The 14145-nt window shown below is 38.5% G+C and overlaps 1 protein-coding gene and 1 pseudogene across 2 annotated transcripts; one reads left to right on the plus strand and one right to left on the minus strand.

Annotated features, from left to right (window-relative positions):
- The first annotated feature begins 3785 nt into the window (after positions 1-3785).
- LOC136759562 (testis-specific serine/threonine-protein kinase 5-like) lies at positions 3786-7901 on the plus strand (annotated as a pseudogene).
- A 274-nt stretch (positions 7902-8175) lies between these two features.
- Positions 8176-13663, minus strand: hgh1 (HGH1 cochaperone). 2 transcript variants are annotated; one of them, XM_066715802.1, is made up of 7 exons: positions 13570-13663; positions 11704-12330; positions 11081-11181; positions 10649-10747; positions 9918-10009; positions 9694-9816; positions 8176-8672 (listed from the first exon to the last, which is right to left on the minus strand). In XM_066715802.1, the coding sequence occupies exons 2-7, from the start codon at positions 12243-12245 to the stop codon at positions 8472-8474; spliced, it is 1158 nt and encodes a 385-aa protein (XP_066571899.1). In that variant the 5' UTR covers positions 12246-12330; positions 13570-13663; the 3' UTR covers positions 8176-8471. The 2 variants fall into 2 exon arrangements, with proteins under 2 accessions (XP_066571899.1, XP_066571900.1); XM_066715803.1 differs by lacking the exon at positions 13570-13663 and adding an exon at positions 13447-13529.
- Between the last annotated feature and the right edge of the window lie 482 nt (positions 13664-14145).

The raw sequence follows: 14145 nt of genomic DNA on the forward strand, positions 1-14145 counted from the left end.
AAAAGCTTTCACACTTAGGTTCACTGGACTTTTTTCAAATTTGTCTTCAAATTAACCTCAGGTGACTCGACACACTCAGCTGACAAAACTGGACCGTTCACAAAGGACTTTTTCAAATGAGCTCAACTTTGTTTTGTTAATTCTGCAGAACAAACCATAGTTCACAGAGCTGGGCTACTGCTTTAGAAGCTTCAGTTGAGGTTGCTGTGAGGTCCATGAACCGGTCCTAAGAAAAGCACAGCAGACAAGCACAGAGCCTCTACACAAAGGAGAGAGAACCTATTGTAAGCTGAGAATTTTATTATGTTCCCTATCTGTCAATTAGGTGCATTTCCTCGTCTCCTCAGTAGAGGTTGCTCTACCCAAACTTCCTCCTAGACTCACCACAACATGCCAACTCCTAGGAGTCTTGTCAATGTGTAAATCGGGACCATTAGTATGTGGAATGAATACAGACCCTATCCTGCCAGTACAATACAGCAGCGTAATGAGATGAGCCTGTATGGGATTCTTCCATGTCTTACACTGAGATATGTGGCATCTGTGTCATATTTGTACGGTGCAAAGCAATGTATATTTGTTTACATTTATACCTTATGGGACAGATTGCATATATTTTATCTTAAGGATATTGAGTGTAGAGCCTTTACTTGTAACACTATATACTATAATATAAATTAGATTAAATGTTACAGTATTGAAGGAAGAGTATTTCAAAATAGGTTGTTAATAATGAAATATGATTATTACTATTATTGTTGGATGTATTAAGTGAATGTATTTTATCAACTTCCACAGGAGGGAGACAAAAACACTTTAGAACACAATCTACCGAACTTCACTATAGACTCCAGTAGGTTTTGTTTTTTCATCAATCAAAATACTACAACCTGCCTGGATATATTTGTCATTGATCCATTTTAGATCACTTATTTTACTGTTGGAGAGCTTCAATCTTACAAGTGAGGGAAACTCAGCCATTGTGCACTGAGTAGTTGAATATTAACAGATCATTTTACAGCACATTTTATATTTCATACATAATGTGTTTGAGATCAAAACCCTCTTGGTCTACCAGGTCATTAGAGGCTTTAGAGCTTTTGACAGGCAGATGTATCTGTTTACATTATTTTTTTTACTTTGGCAAGTCATCTCTGCTATCAGTTTTCTATGACAGAAATAGTGTTCTTTAGTATAATGTTTAGTGAACTAATTAACTCCTGGCATGTCATGGATTACATTGAGAACAACATCTTACACTGGGCTGATTGCAACAGCTACTGTATTTACAGGTACATGGGCATCACAATGAAACAACATCACTTGCCCATTTTATTATAGAGTCAAAAAAACCTCTCTTCAGAAAAAATGACGACTTAAAAATTAAGAATTTGTTGAGGTTGCCAAAACCAATAATTCCTTGGCTCTCAATATGAGGTAGTTTTTCAGTGGTTAGTTCAGCTCAGTGTGTTCAGCTAAGTAAACACCCCAAGCACTTCACTCTTCTAGGAAATAGACTCCTCAAAATACAGGCCTTTCCTAGCTCGGGGGTATGTTTCACTTGATATGTTGTTGTTTTTCTAGAATAATTGTAAAAATAAAATTCGATCTAAAAAAAGCAATGGAAGTATTGAGATTGACTTTTAAGAACAGATTTTAAATGAGTTACAAATAAACACCTGCCTCCATGTCGTTGAAAGGTTGATAGCCAATCAGCATTGAATCATATTTGATAGCCAATCAGCAGGAAGGATTTACAGCCATTCAAAGAGATGTCTTTCTTTAATAATAGTGGTCAATACACTACACCTCCCTGTATAAAACGTATTCTCTGCGCTTTGCTGTGCTGGTTTGTGTTTGTTTGAACATTCACTACTGAGCTGCAAACACATGGAAAAATAATAACACAAACTATACACACACATTCCCTAATTGGCTTCCATGGTTTCATTCCCTAGGTGGTAAATGTGTTCGTCAGCCAGAGTCTGAATAATACAAGACATAGGTTATGGAGACAAGCTGATGAATACCTTCCCTGCAGAGAGGTATATATATTGCAAAGTAAGCGTTTCCCTTTAAAAAATGTTCTTTCCTTTTGGGAAATAGTTGATTGACTTAAATTGCCCTGAGTCCTCCTTGTAAAGAGAATCAAGGCCAAATTGTCTCAGTGTTGTGCATTCCTAATTAAAATTGGTCTTTCTGAATCAGTATGGCTGTTGGCTGTTTTTTAATGTTGATTAATAAAACTTTACACCTTCTCTTTGTCTCACTTGCCTCCTTAAACCTTTCATTATAAGTTCTGGTGAACTCTGGAGGATAGAGTGGGCAGCAAAGTGAGTCGGTTCAAGTTCTGCTTTGAGACTGTGTTGGAGCTGTAAAAATATAGCATTTCATAAACAGCAGGCCTTGCAAATCTACTATTTCGGTCACAAAATGTAAAACAATGAATACAATCATCGTGGGAGACGTCAATGCAAGAACTGGAAACAACAACATGATGATTTACAGAAAGCTCAAATCTTTTTCAAGAAAAAACCAATGAGAAAATGGACATGGAGAAGTCGTAATGGAGGAAAGAGTGAAATAGATCACATCTTAATGAACCATAAACATATAATAGAAGACTGCACGGTCCTAAAGAGATTCAATACTGGAAGTGACCACAGAATGGTTTGTTGCAGAATTAATCTCAATGCCAGAGTGGAAAGAAGAAAACTAATGAAGAAACCAAACAAGCCAATCGACATCATGAACCTCAGAAACTGTCAAGCAGAATTCAAATTAGAATTGAAGAACCAATTTGGTGTACTTTATGACCAACTAGGAGACCTAGCTGCATCACAGTTATATGATGAAATTGTGTGTGACACCATGGGAATTGCAAGAGAATTTGGAGGAACTAGCACACCACAAGAAGATAAAAAGATCTCTCAAGAAACAAAATAACTTATAAAGAAATTGAGAAATAAAATACTCAAAATCCCAAATCAATACTTTGGACTGGGAAGAAAACAGAATCAAGTTACACAGAGCTTATTTGAACAACTTACGAGTTGCGATGACATTGTTATAATTTGCAAAAACACCTGAAGACCTGCTTCTCAAATTTCAAGAACTCTCAGATGCAAGTAAGAAAACATGATTTAAAATGACAAAACAAAAGTCAAAAGTTGTCTACTTCGGACAACAAATAAGCACAGAAGGAAATCTGCCCACTTGCCTGAATAGAAAAATATTTGATCAATGCATACTCCTAGTGCTCAACTGTGGCTGTGAAACCTGGTCACATAATGCACAAATGTTGCAGAAACTGTGGACAACATGAAGGAGCATGGAAAGATGTATCCTTGGACTTACAAAACGAGATCTACAAATAAAAAGGATATATAATGGCTAATAACATAATCCCACTTTTAATGTTATATCATAAATAATAATGTTAGATTAGACTTTCAAATCGTGCAGGAACTTTTTAACAATGCTGTTTTAGAATGTACTTTTCCATTATTTTCTGTATCTCCATGGTAACCATTCCAAAAATTCTTCTAGGCTTGAATGGATTTAAAAGTCTATTTTACGTCACTTGGCATAGGACTTAATAACTAATGCTATGTGCTAAAGTATATGAGGAAATATGGTGAACAGAATTAATTAAAATGTGAGCACACTATCTAGAAATAATAAAACAAAAACGATTTAAGTCACTCATATGGAAACACAGTAAAATATATATATAAAAGAAACGTGGTCACATCAAAAACTAAGCTGAAGTTAAGCTTTTCAGTATGGGCAACTCTAAAACAAAGGAACGTAGGAAGACTCTGTAAGAAAAAGTAATTGAATGCCGGAAGCAAGGGTACCTTCTGACAGCCAAGAAGATTGGAACAGGGGACTTCTCCAGAGTCTACCTTGGATATGCAACTCCAGACAAGATCTACCATGATTACAAGTTGGCCACAGACCTCAGGAGGCAAGAATCACAATATGGTGATGATGCACCCAATTGCAGTTACTTACAGTAATTGGTCATGGGAAAAATTGAAATCATTGTGCAATACACTGCATTTTCATAAATATATAACACATATTTTCAATTTCAATGAAGTGTACCTATAGTATTTATTTTATGTTCATGTATCATAGATTTTGGGAGGTTGCATTTCTTTATGGAATTAACACTTGGTTTGTATCTCCTAGGTCACAATCAAAATAATATCTCTGCACAAAGCCTCCCCTGAGTATTGCAAAAAAAATCCTGCACAGAGAAATCCATGCCTTAAATGCAACATACAAGCATCCCAGCATGGTAAGATCAGTAGACTCAGCTAATGATTAAGAAACTGAGCATTTGCAAAGTACTTCATAATTCACAACAATGAAGGCTAAATGCATACAAGTCACACTGGACTACAGCTGGAAAACTCTGAAATGACTTTAGGGTAAAATGAAAATTACATAGCATATTTGATTAAACAGTACTAAATTACAGTAGCTAGGGTAATAATGGAAGTTAGCTAATTAATTGCTGCTACACACGCATGTATTTTAAAATACAGTAGCTCGATCTATTGCAGCAAAAAATCATATTTAATTGACTCAAAGCTCAACCTTGCAGAAACGATCAAGTAAAAAATGTATTGCATGATTGAATGGATCAAGTGTTGGCTCTTGCTATATATTAAAATTTTAAACAAATATGCACCATGCAGTCCACTCTGTGTTTTCTGTACGTCTAACACCAAAAAACAAAAACAAAAAAACAAAAAAGCAAATACTCTTTAATGTTTTTGTTTTTCTTTTCTTTTCAAAATGTCCTCAATGGTGTGGTCACTACACAGATTCAGTTGTACGAAGTCTTCCGATCGCCTGAGCACGTGTACTTGGTGCTTGAGCTGGCCTTGCGTGGGAATTTGCGGGAGCATGTCAACACTGTGTCATGGACCAAAGGTAGCCCGGGCCTGGTCGAGAAGGATGCCCGCCGGCTCTTCGGGCAGATAGTCAGTGCTCTGGCGCACTGCCACCACAATCACATCGCTCACAGGTACACAATGGTGGGATATGTTTATCTACATGTATCCTGTAGCGACATTTCATCTGTTCTTGTTTATAGGAATTCAATTTGTACCATGGGAAACCAGAGACTTTGTGTTTATAACTTAAGTGTGTACATAAACAAGAATTTAACAAAACCACAAAGCAATGTATATAATTCTTATAATTAAAATGTACCACTCATAAAAATACATAAACAATAAAATAAAAATGCGTATTAGAGTTAATCTCAAGCTCTTATTCCAGGCTGAAGTAATGTACAATTTAGAGAGATTAGGAGCTTTATTTAATTTTTATATTATCAACCCCAGTGCATAATAGGAATAGGCACACTTTCACCTTCTGCATAATGTAATGCATTCTATCTATTGCCTTTTTGTGTCCTAGAGACCTCAAATGTGAAAACATGCTTTTGGATGCACAGGGATTTGTAAAATTTACAGGTAAATGGTCTGTGTGTGTGTGTGTGTGTGTGTGTGTGTGTGTGTGTGTGTGTGTGTGTGTGTTTTGAGATATGTTTCCATTGGGAGTAAGCCCAAATTCCCAGACCTTTAAAAAGAGAGAGAACATTAATTTCCCTGTGACAAATACAATTCCTTGTTTACATTAGTATCATACGTTACTAATATACCTAAGTATAATTATTAACATCATTAAAATGCAACCTGCGATGGAATTACTACGGTCCTTCCCTTCAGGCAAAACTATGAAACCCATTATCAGAAAATATTCCTAACAGTAATGACATGATTAATTTTCTTCAACAGACTTTGGCTTTGCTAACACATATACAGACAAACGTGCCCTAATGAACACGTTCTGTGGCTCTGTGGCCTACACTGCACCTGAAATCCTACTTGCTTGGCTGTATAGAGGAGAGCAGGCAGACCTGTGGAGCTTGTAAGTACTTGCTAGGCTCACAACATCACATTATCTTCAAGAGAGGATAGTACCTGCTGAATCTAAAAATAAATATTTATTATCTTTTTACAAATAACCCTGGTTGTTGTGCTTTAGTTCTTAGGTTAGCATTGCAGTCTTGTGACCTAGTTGTCTGTCTTCCCAGGGGAGTGGTACTGTATGCCATGGCTCCCGGAAAGCTTCCTTATCATGAACAACACTCCCGGAAGCTGGTCCACCTCATTAGGAAGGGTCTGCAATTTCCTCAGCCTGTCTCTCCAGGTACCACACACTGCTCCACTTTATACAAGCTGGAAAACATTAGTATACTATGCTAAGCAATGCATTCACTAGCATGCTTACTAGGATTGCCAGCACATAAGAAAAGGAAGAGACCACTTCCACTGTTACGGAAAATTGATAGCTCAATGCTTGTATGTTCTGGAGACTGCTGAATACTGAGGACTCCTATTCCCCCAGCTGAAGTTGCTGCCCACTTTCATTAACATTGGTATTCAAACTGCAGAATAATCCCTATGCAAATGCTTAGCCTGGAGAAAGGTGCTACGACCTTAATGGTCTGCACCTTACTATGATCACTGCATCAGTATAATTATAAGCTCTATAATATGTGCACCTACAGGAAACATTTTCTTTGCCAGCGACAGTTAGGTTTGAAATTACAAAGTCTCACTTCAGGGATTCAGCGGGTTACAGCTCAACACTTGCTGGAGTAGGAATGCACACGTTCAGCCAATTGACCCAGTTCATGATGAACAATATGATAATTTATGTAGTCAGCACATGATTTGAAGTAACTGACAAAATACAGAAATCAACAGTAAAAGATCATTAGTCACGTACAGGTGCCTAGTTACTGCTTTTAAATGCTGGTTTCCTTCCGTAGCTGCAGTCCGAAGCTCACATTCATGAACGCTCGGCCCCATGATTGTGACCACAGACAGTCACGGTCAGAGTCCACATGGAGCGTCGTCTCTTTGCCTGAAGCAAAGCATCTGCATCATAATCGTTTCCCCCATTCAGAGTGCCAGGATCTGATCAGGAAGCTGCTGCGTTGGACCCCTCCGCTCGGCTGGCCCTGGGGCAGATCCGCACCCACCCCTCCTGGATGGTACCATTCACCTCCAGCATATTCCACAGGGTATCCAGGAGTGACATCACTGTCAACACCAAGGCCCCCGCGACAAAAGCAGCAGAAGGTCGGTCTACATTTGTTGCCTTGTTACGTGGACTTTATGATAGTGTATTTAATACGTGAGGGTGTATCTGATTGGGTGTGCTTGGAGTAAGGGTGATGCCAGATTGGGGGTTGCTCTCCTTGTGAACTTTAGTATAAAACTCCAAATTAACATAATGAATCTGTGCTTGCTAAGAATAGGATAGGATAGGATATACACAGTGTTTCATGTTGGATGTTATGTGGAGAATTCAGCATGTTCAGATGAGCTCTGCAGATCTGTAACATTTCTCATGCAGTCCAGAATAAACTCTACGTCCAATATTTGCATTCTGTTTTGCTTATACGGGTACTATGTCCTGACAGGATTTAAAAAAACAACAGGCTAATGTTTTTTTTATCTACACAGGTAACTTCATAGTTACCTCATATGGATCTGTTAGGTTGCAGAACTAAAACTGCTAGGAGCTCACACTACTGCCAGTCCAACCCGGCCCTCCGGGACAGACAGCCGAGGCAGTGTGCTCTTGAGGTCACAGTATGCAGTGATAAGTACAGAGGAATGACGCCCCACGAGAGGGTCCTGAAGAAACCAGGGGAGAAAACTCAGACCCAAAATCGCCTGTTCCTGTGGCCCACTCACCAGACTGACAGGCTTTTTGTCAGCAGGCCAAGGCCTCCCTCTGTGCCCAAAACCTTTCATGCTCTGCCCAGCTTCTACAAGCCTGGCTCCGCCGGCCCGGAGTCCTGATCACGACAAACACACAGTCCTCCCAGTAAATCACCCAATCCCCCTGCCAGCATCAGGCAACCTTGGAAAACCAGCACACGTGTCTAAACCGAGACTCACAATTGCACACACACTCACAGAGATGTTTTTCCCTCTCGTAACAACCAATAATGGCACCTACTGCTTATCGAACTAGTTCAATTTTAGTTTTATTCCAACTCATCCTAAAAATTAACCTTGATTGCACACACTGTATACAAACTAAGATTTTGAAGGAAACACTAAAACACAGAAATTTTATAAAAAAGTTCATTTAATTCTTGGAAGTATGTATTTAAGATTTAAGTTTTATTTATAATGTCTAGTGATTAAAGAAACACAGATGTTAATGGACTTGCAATGCAGTTTGTATTTTAAGATGCCATCCACTGATTTAGGCACAATTTGATTGATTCCAGTTTTCACAAAGAATGAATGAACACAATTCTGTACTGTACATTCTGTACTTTGTGAAAAGACCGTAACAGAAATGTTCATTGCATGTTACAACCGTGAAATGTTTCTGTAGGAAGATGCACTGCCTTCTTTAAGTCATGGCTGCAGTCCTTTAGGATCACTGCTCTCCATCTCTGCCCTCGCCTCCGATTCCTTCTTCAAGAGCTCCTCCGTCTCTCTCTCAATCTGCTCCCGTTCCTTTGCTTCCCAATCACGGAGCTTTACCTCAATGTCCTCTGGGATGCTAAGCTCCATCAGATTCTCCATTCCTGGCTCTGGTTCATCACCAATCAAGACCTGGAAGATTGGCAAACACACAAGTGAAATAACAAAAGGGAATAGAAAAATATTTCAGTTATATAAAACTATATGCTTCAGGGACAAGCGCGTGTTGTGCGGATATGTTCGCATACCTTCTATTTATGTAATCTTACAGTTAAAGACCTGCTGAAACTAATTGGATGGAAACAGGACCTTTCTTTTCCTAGTCCTATGATCGCTAATTCAAACAAGCATTACAAGGGAACATGAAACTGGAAATTAAACAAAAAAAACTTCTACATCTTTCAGTAATTAGCAAAATGTTGTTAAAAATAACCATTAGCACATCAAATATAACTCCACATTAGCCAAAATTAACATGGAATATTTGTTAAAATGTTAAAAGCTAAGTGTCATTTGGCCCAATATTTAACATTACATTTTGTTAGTTATAGCTCTGTTTTTCATTTTGCTGGTGTAGACACTAAGGAAGAGCAATCAGAAAGCTCGGAATGAAAATCACACTTTCTGGTAATTAATTCTTATAGGAAATATCAAACTAAGTTTAGACTTTCCTATTTTATGTTTTATGAAACTGATGAAAGGGGCTGGGTAAGATGGAACAACTTTGCTCTGCATTTGGGACCACAGTTCAAAAGGACCCCAGATGTTATTAAGTCTATCAAGATTTAATGCAAGACAATGTGACATCTTTTCCATTCAGTATTTCCCACTTAGCGAACTGCCACAGCACCACAGAGGGGGATCTAAGTTTTTCCAGCAAATTAGAGTATCTTTTCTTACAGCCAAACTCATAAATTGCTGCAGAGAATACTGTTTTTAATTTATTTAAGTGTTTGGTGCCTTACCAAGTAAAACAATGGACACTTAAGAACATTCAAATAAGCCCAGTGTAACTGCAATGCAGACAGCGGGTGTCTCTACAAACCTCTTGTGACTCAAATGGCAACCTTTCAAACATCTCGAATGTATTTAAAAGGCTAAAAGGTTGGAAACCGAGTCCTTGCAGAGATAATCCTCGGACTCGAGTGCTTACCTGAATTAATTTCTCACAGGAAGCTGCCACGTGTGGCTCCTTCTCCCATTGGTGATACTCTCTCATGATGGGGTAAACATTTTTAGTCTTCAAAGTTTGACGGCCTGTCTTTGTAGCTGTAAGCTGGGGGAAATAAATAAAGTTTGTATTCAGCGCCTAATATTGAAAGAAAGATAGCTTTCTAGGCCATCCGGTTTCTCTGTGTTTTTTTGAGTCACACTCACCAAGATCATGGTTTCGATGAGCATCTTGCGAATATCTGGGTCCTCCTCTCTCTTCTTATCTTCTGGTAGATACTGCAGGTCCACAGGCAGTCCTAGGTGTCAATTCAGCAATTTACAACATATCACAGTTTAAGTCTGTGCAAAGGTCTACTTAAGAAGCCCCCTCTCAAAATAATATGGGTGTTCCTACACAAATGTCTCAGCTGTCATCTCTTGACATTAATTTCCTCCGCCATCTACTTGCCTTTAAAACTCTATTGAGGACTTCTGAATCACCTTGGGCATTTTTGGTTTAAGTTCCCACCAAGCTCTCTTCAATTACTTATTTGAATCAACTGTAGATTTTAGACACTTACTTAAGACTACAATAAAACCTAAAAGATCAGGGTCCCTCCAGGAAACAGACCCTGGAGCCCATAAAATGTAGCCTACTGACCTGAAGGACTCGAGCTGCATACACAAAATAATGAATTTCTTGCATGATGACATTTCTAGTTTAGTTTCCTAGAAATGCAGCTAGGAAATTTGATAGCACTCATACACAGCACGGACAGATCCAAAGTACCAACTTGACTCCAATTCTACACCTACACCCCCACACATATATACTGCCCCCTAGTGGGATAAGGCAAGAGCAAATCTTTAAAATATATGGAAATGTCCTTCTTTGGGTTAGTTACCAAGGCTTGAAAATGGGATGGATATTTCGCTGAAGACCAATGGGCTGTTACCTTCATTCTCCTCCTCTGAAAGCTCTTCGGGACCAGCCAGGGGCAACAGCAGAAATGGGAGGATATCCACAGCCTCACTTAGCAACCATTCGTGCTGGGCTGCAAAACACACAAACCCTTCATAAATTCACTTATTTGTCAAGGGCGGTTTATTATTGCTTCATTTCCTTCTCAGAATCAAACTCTGTTTTCTGTCATGGCTTACTTTTTTAAAGAAATGCCACAGTCCTTTTTCCTTTTGATGCTAGCCAATAGCCTGACCTGTTAGCAGGACAAATATAACTGGTGATTAAAGGGGGGCAATGGGTATACTATGGCTTGACTGGTTGTTGAAGGTCTGATAGTGAACATGGATAAGTGTTCTACATCGATGTTCACGGCAGCATCCAGCTTCTGCTCAAGGATCCAAGAATCTGCGATTGTATTGATTACCGTAGTCAAAGCAGCAGTTTCTCAAAGTGCCTACTACCCCTCCGCGTCTGACTGCTGAAGCTTCGTATTGGGTGAAGGGTAGGAGCCGTTGAACCACACATCTGAATTAAGACAAATCACCAAACAGCAGGGGATGAGTAGCGAGATAATACCAGTTGCAAACAGATCAGGTTGTACACTTTAATTGGAAGCTCATCTGTGGACATTTTCATTATTATTTTCCTTTAAATTAATCTGTTTATGGATGCTTAAACTGCAATACATACAGCATAATTAGAAATATAAATATTGTTTATTACAAAGGTTGATGACATTATGTTATTTTTTAGTATTCAAACACAAAATAGGTTTTATGTTGCAGCAAGTTCTGAATAAGTCTAAATGGCAGCATCTGGACTGCGTTCGTTTTTCTCTCAAAAGGGCATCTACATATTTGTTTATATCTTGGTTTCCTTATCCTGAGAAATTATTTTTTTTTATAAGCAACTGTAACCAGGACTAATAAATAGCTCAATGCAGTCCAACTTTCATACATATACAAACATATTTTGAAATCCACAAATAATGATTGCGTATTTGTGTTCCAACATCTCCTAAGGTCTTTCTCCTACTACCTCCTTTACCTGTCTTTATCCAGAATGAATTGCCTGGTCTCTGGCAGTTGGGTCAGGTTGGAGAGAAGAGGGCCCAGGTAATGCAGAGAAGCCTTTTTGTTGTATCCTTCTGTGCAGAAAATCTCCACGATCTTCACCAAACCAATCTCTTCCTCCTGGATCACTCTGAACACCTCCTTGCAGGTCTTATCATGCCGCGAGAGGTTAGTCAGAATGGTGCCAATGCGGTCAGCAAAGACATAGTTGGGATCCAAGAGATTGCGAAACAAGCCAGGCAAAATATTGGTGTCTTTCACCAAGGGTTTGTGTAGGGTCTCATCCGCCGATAGGTTGACCATGGCGTGGTAGCAGTCCTTTACGATGGCTACGGAGGAGTCATTAGTGAGGGTGTACAAGGCTCTGAGAAAGTCCGGCTTGTCTCTCAAATATCTGCAGCCATCTTTTGTGCCCGTGAGACCAAGAATATACCCGGTGGCCTGACCTTTCAGATCGGCTCTTGTTTCCAGTGTAAGAAAGTTCAGGAGCTCCTTGGTCTCTGTGTCATTTAACATCTTCCTCCTTTTTTCTTTTCTTTATTGACTTTCAAACAAAAGTTTCTTCTGGATTCTAAACGACGAATCACAGCATTCCAACTATCTGGAAACAAAACATAAAATAAAGGTTAAATCATTATGACTCATATACAGCTCTGGAAAAAATTAAGAGACCACCGCAAATTTCTGTATGGCAGCCATTCCATTCAATTCATATTTGTATTTGGAATTTGGGAGAAATGTTGTCAGTAGTTTATAGAATAAAACAAAAATGTTCATTTTACCCAAACACATACCTATAAATAGTACAACCAGAGAAACTGATAATTTTGGAAGGGGTTGTGAAGGTACATACTACAGAGGTGTACATGTGTGTATAGTTAATCTGTTTCACCTCCTCACTCTCTTGTTTGGAGTACATTTAATTTTGGTACTGTATTCTTTACCATAAATGTACAGATGCAGAAAACAAATATGATTACATACATAGCATACTTTTAAAGGTATTTTTATCCTATACATGTACCAATGTATTTATAAACAATATTTTAGGTTACTTACACACAATACAATAGATTGAATGTTACTTTTCTTAGTAGCCTAAATAAACAAGGATGCTGTGAAGTAGGTATGTGGCCATGTTTACCCTAAATAAATATTTTACTCTTGGAATACGTACCTATATCAGTTATTGATCACAATATTAAACATATTTATTTTGATTGGTATTGAGTTGATATTGAGTTTGCTTGTGGAGGTTACATTGCAATATTACCTACTGCAATGTTTGTATTTTTTCCAGAGCTGTGGAAGCCACATATTCAGAAGTGCTAGAATTCAATATAATGCCTTCAGTGAATTTTAAATCTGTGGATACACATCACAATACAGAGAATGACCTAAAAGCCTCTCAGAACTCTCAAATTCCATAATGTGACCATATCACACAATGACTTAACCATACACAAAAAAAGTGCATCCTGATTTTCACCCATATAATACAGGCTTATTTTACCACTACACCATTGTGCACATAATCCGTTTCGTGGCAGAATACGATCCAGCATTAAACGGACTGAATGTATACAAGACTAATATATCAAATATTAAGGTTCAATTTAAACAAAATACACTTAAAGTTAATAATAATAGTAACACAGTGGTTTTGATAGACAGAGTTTTGACTTATTTGATCGGAGTAGCTGAATATAAAACACACCTCAGAAACAATATCTCAAACATTTACATGTAATTTCAACAGATGTATAATTCCAAAACGCTTTCACTAACTAATATGTAATTCTATACATATTACGTTTTTTTCTTCACATGAACAACTCACCAACCGCATTGCTTTCAATGTCCACATGTCTTGACACAGCTACACGCTCTTCCGGCTAACTACAGCGTGACACTTTTGTCCAATCAAATCATGTTTTTTTCCCGTTGCATGTAACCCTGTACACTATTGGTTATTGGTAACTAATGGGTTATGTGCGAGGTTACCATTTTGCCGAAAAGCCTTCTGGGAAATTGAGTTTATAACAGTATGTAAACTTATTTGGTTGACTGCACTGAAGGCTGCAATACAGTGTATTTAATGATTCCACTGAGAACGGGAGTTATGTTACGTTATTTCCATCTTATTTTAAGCAGCGTTGTGAAGAACAAGAAAATCGAAAGCTGGGACCAAAAAACGCAAAACGTGCGGAAGATTAATGGTTATGTTTGGGTAGTGTGGATTTCCGTAGGTCTGCGCTGCTCCACCAATGGGAGCGGGGCAATTCTGCAGATATTTGCAGACCTGCGGGAATCTGCGCTAAAATAACGCGACCAGTGATTGGGTAGATGCAGTGGCAGTCTTATGTGAAGTGTCCGGTTGGCCCTGCGTGGATTAGCAGACACAAATCGTATGGGT

Source organism: Amia ocellicauda, chromosome 10 (assembly GCF_036373705.1).
Source record: "Amia ocellicauda isolate fAmiCal2 chromosome 10, fAmiCal2.hap1, whole genome shotgun sequence".
Classification (NCBI taxonomy): domain Eukaryota; kingdom Metazoa; phylum Chordata; class Actinopteri; order Amiiformes; family Amiidae; genus Amia; species Amia ocellicauda.

Coding starts and splice junctions, on each gene's coding strand:
- hgh1 (XM_066715802.1), bottom strand. CDS start 12,245: ATGTTAAATGACACAGAGACCAAGGAGCTCCTGAACTTTCTTACACTG. Junction 10,748..11,080: donor AAACTGCTGCTTTGACTACG/GTAATCAATACA, acceptor TGTGTTTTGCAG/CCCAGCACGAATGGTTGCTA. Junction 8,673..9,693: donor CCTGTGAGAAATTAATTCAG/GTAAGCACTCGA, acceptor CCAATCTTCCAG/GTCTTGATTGGTGATGAACC.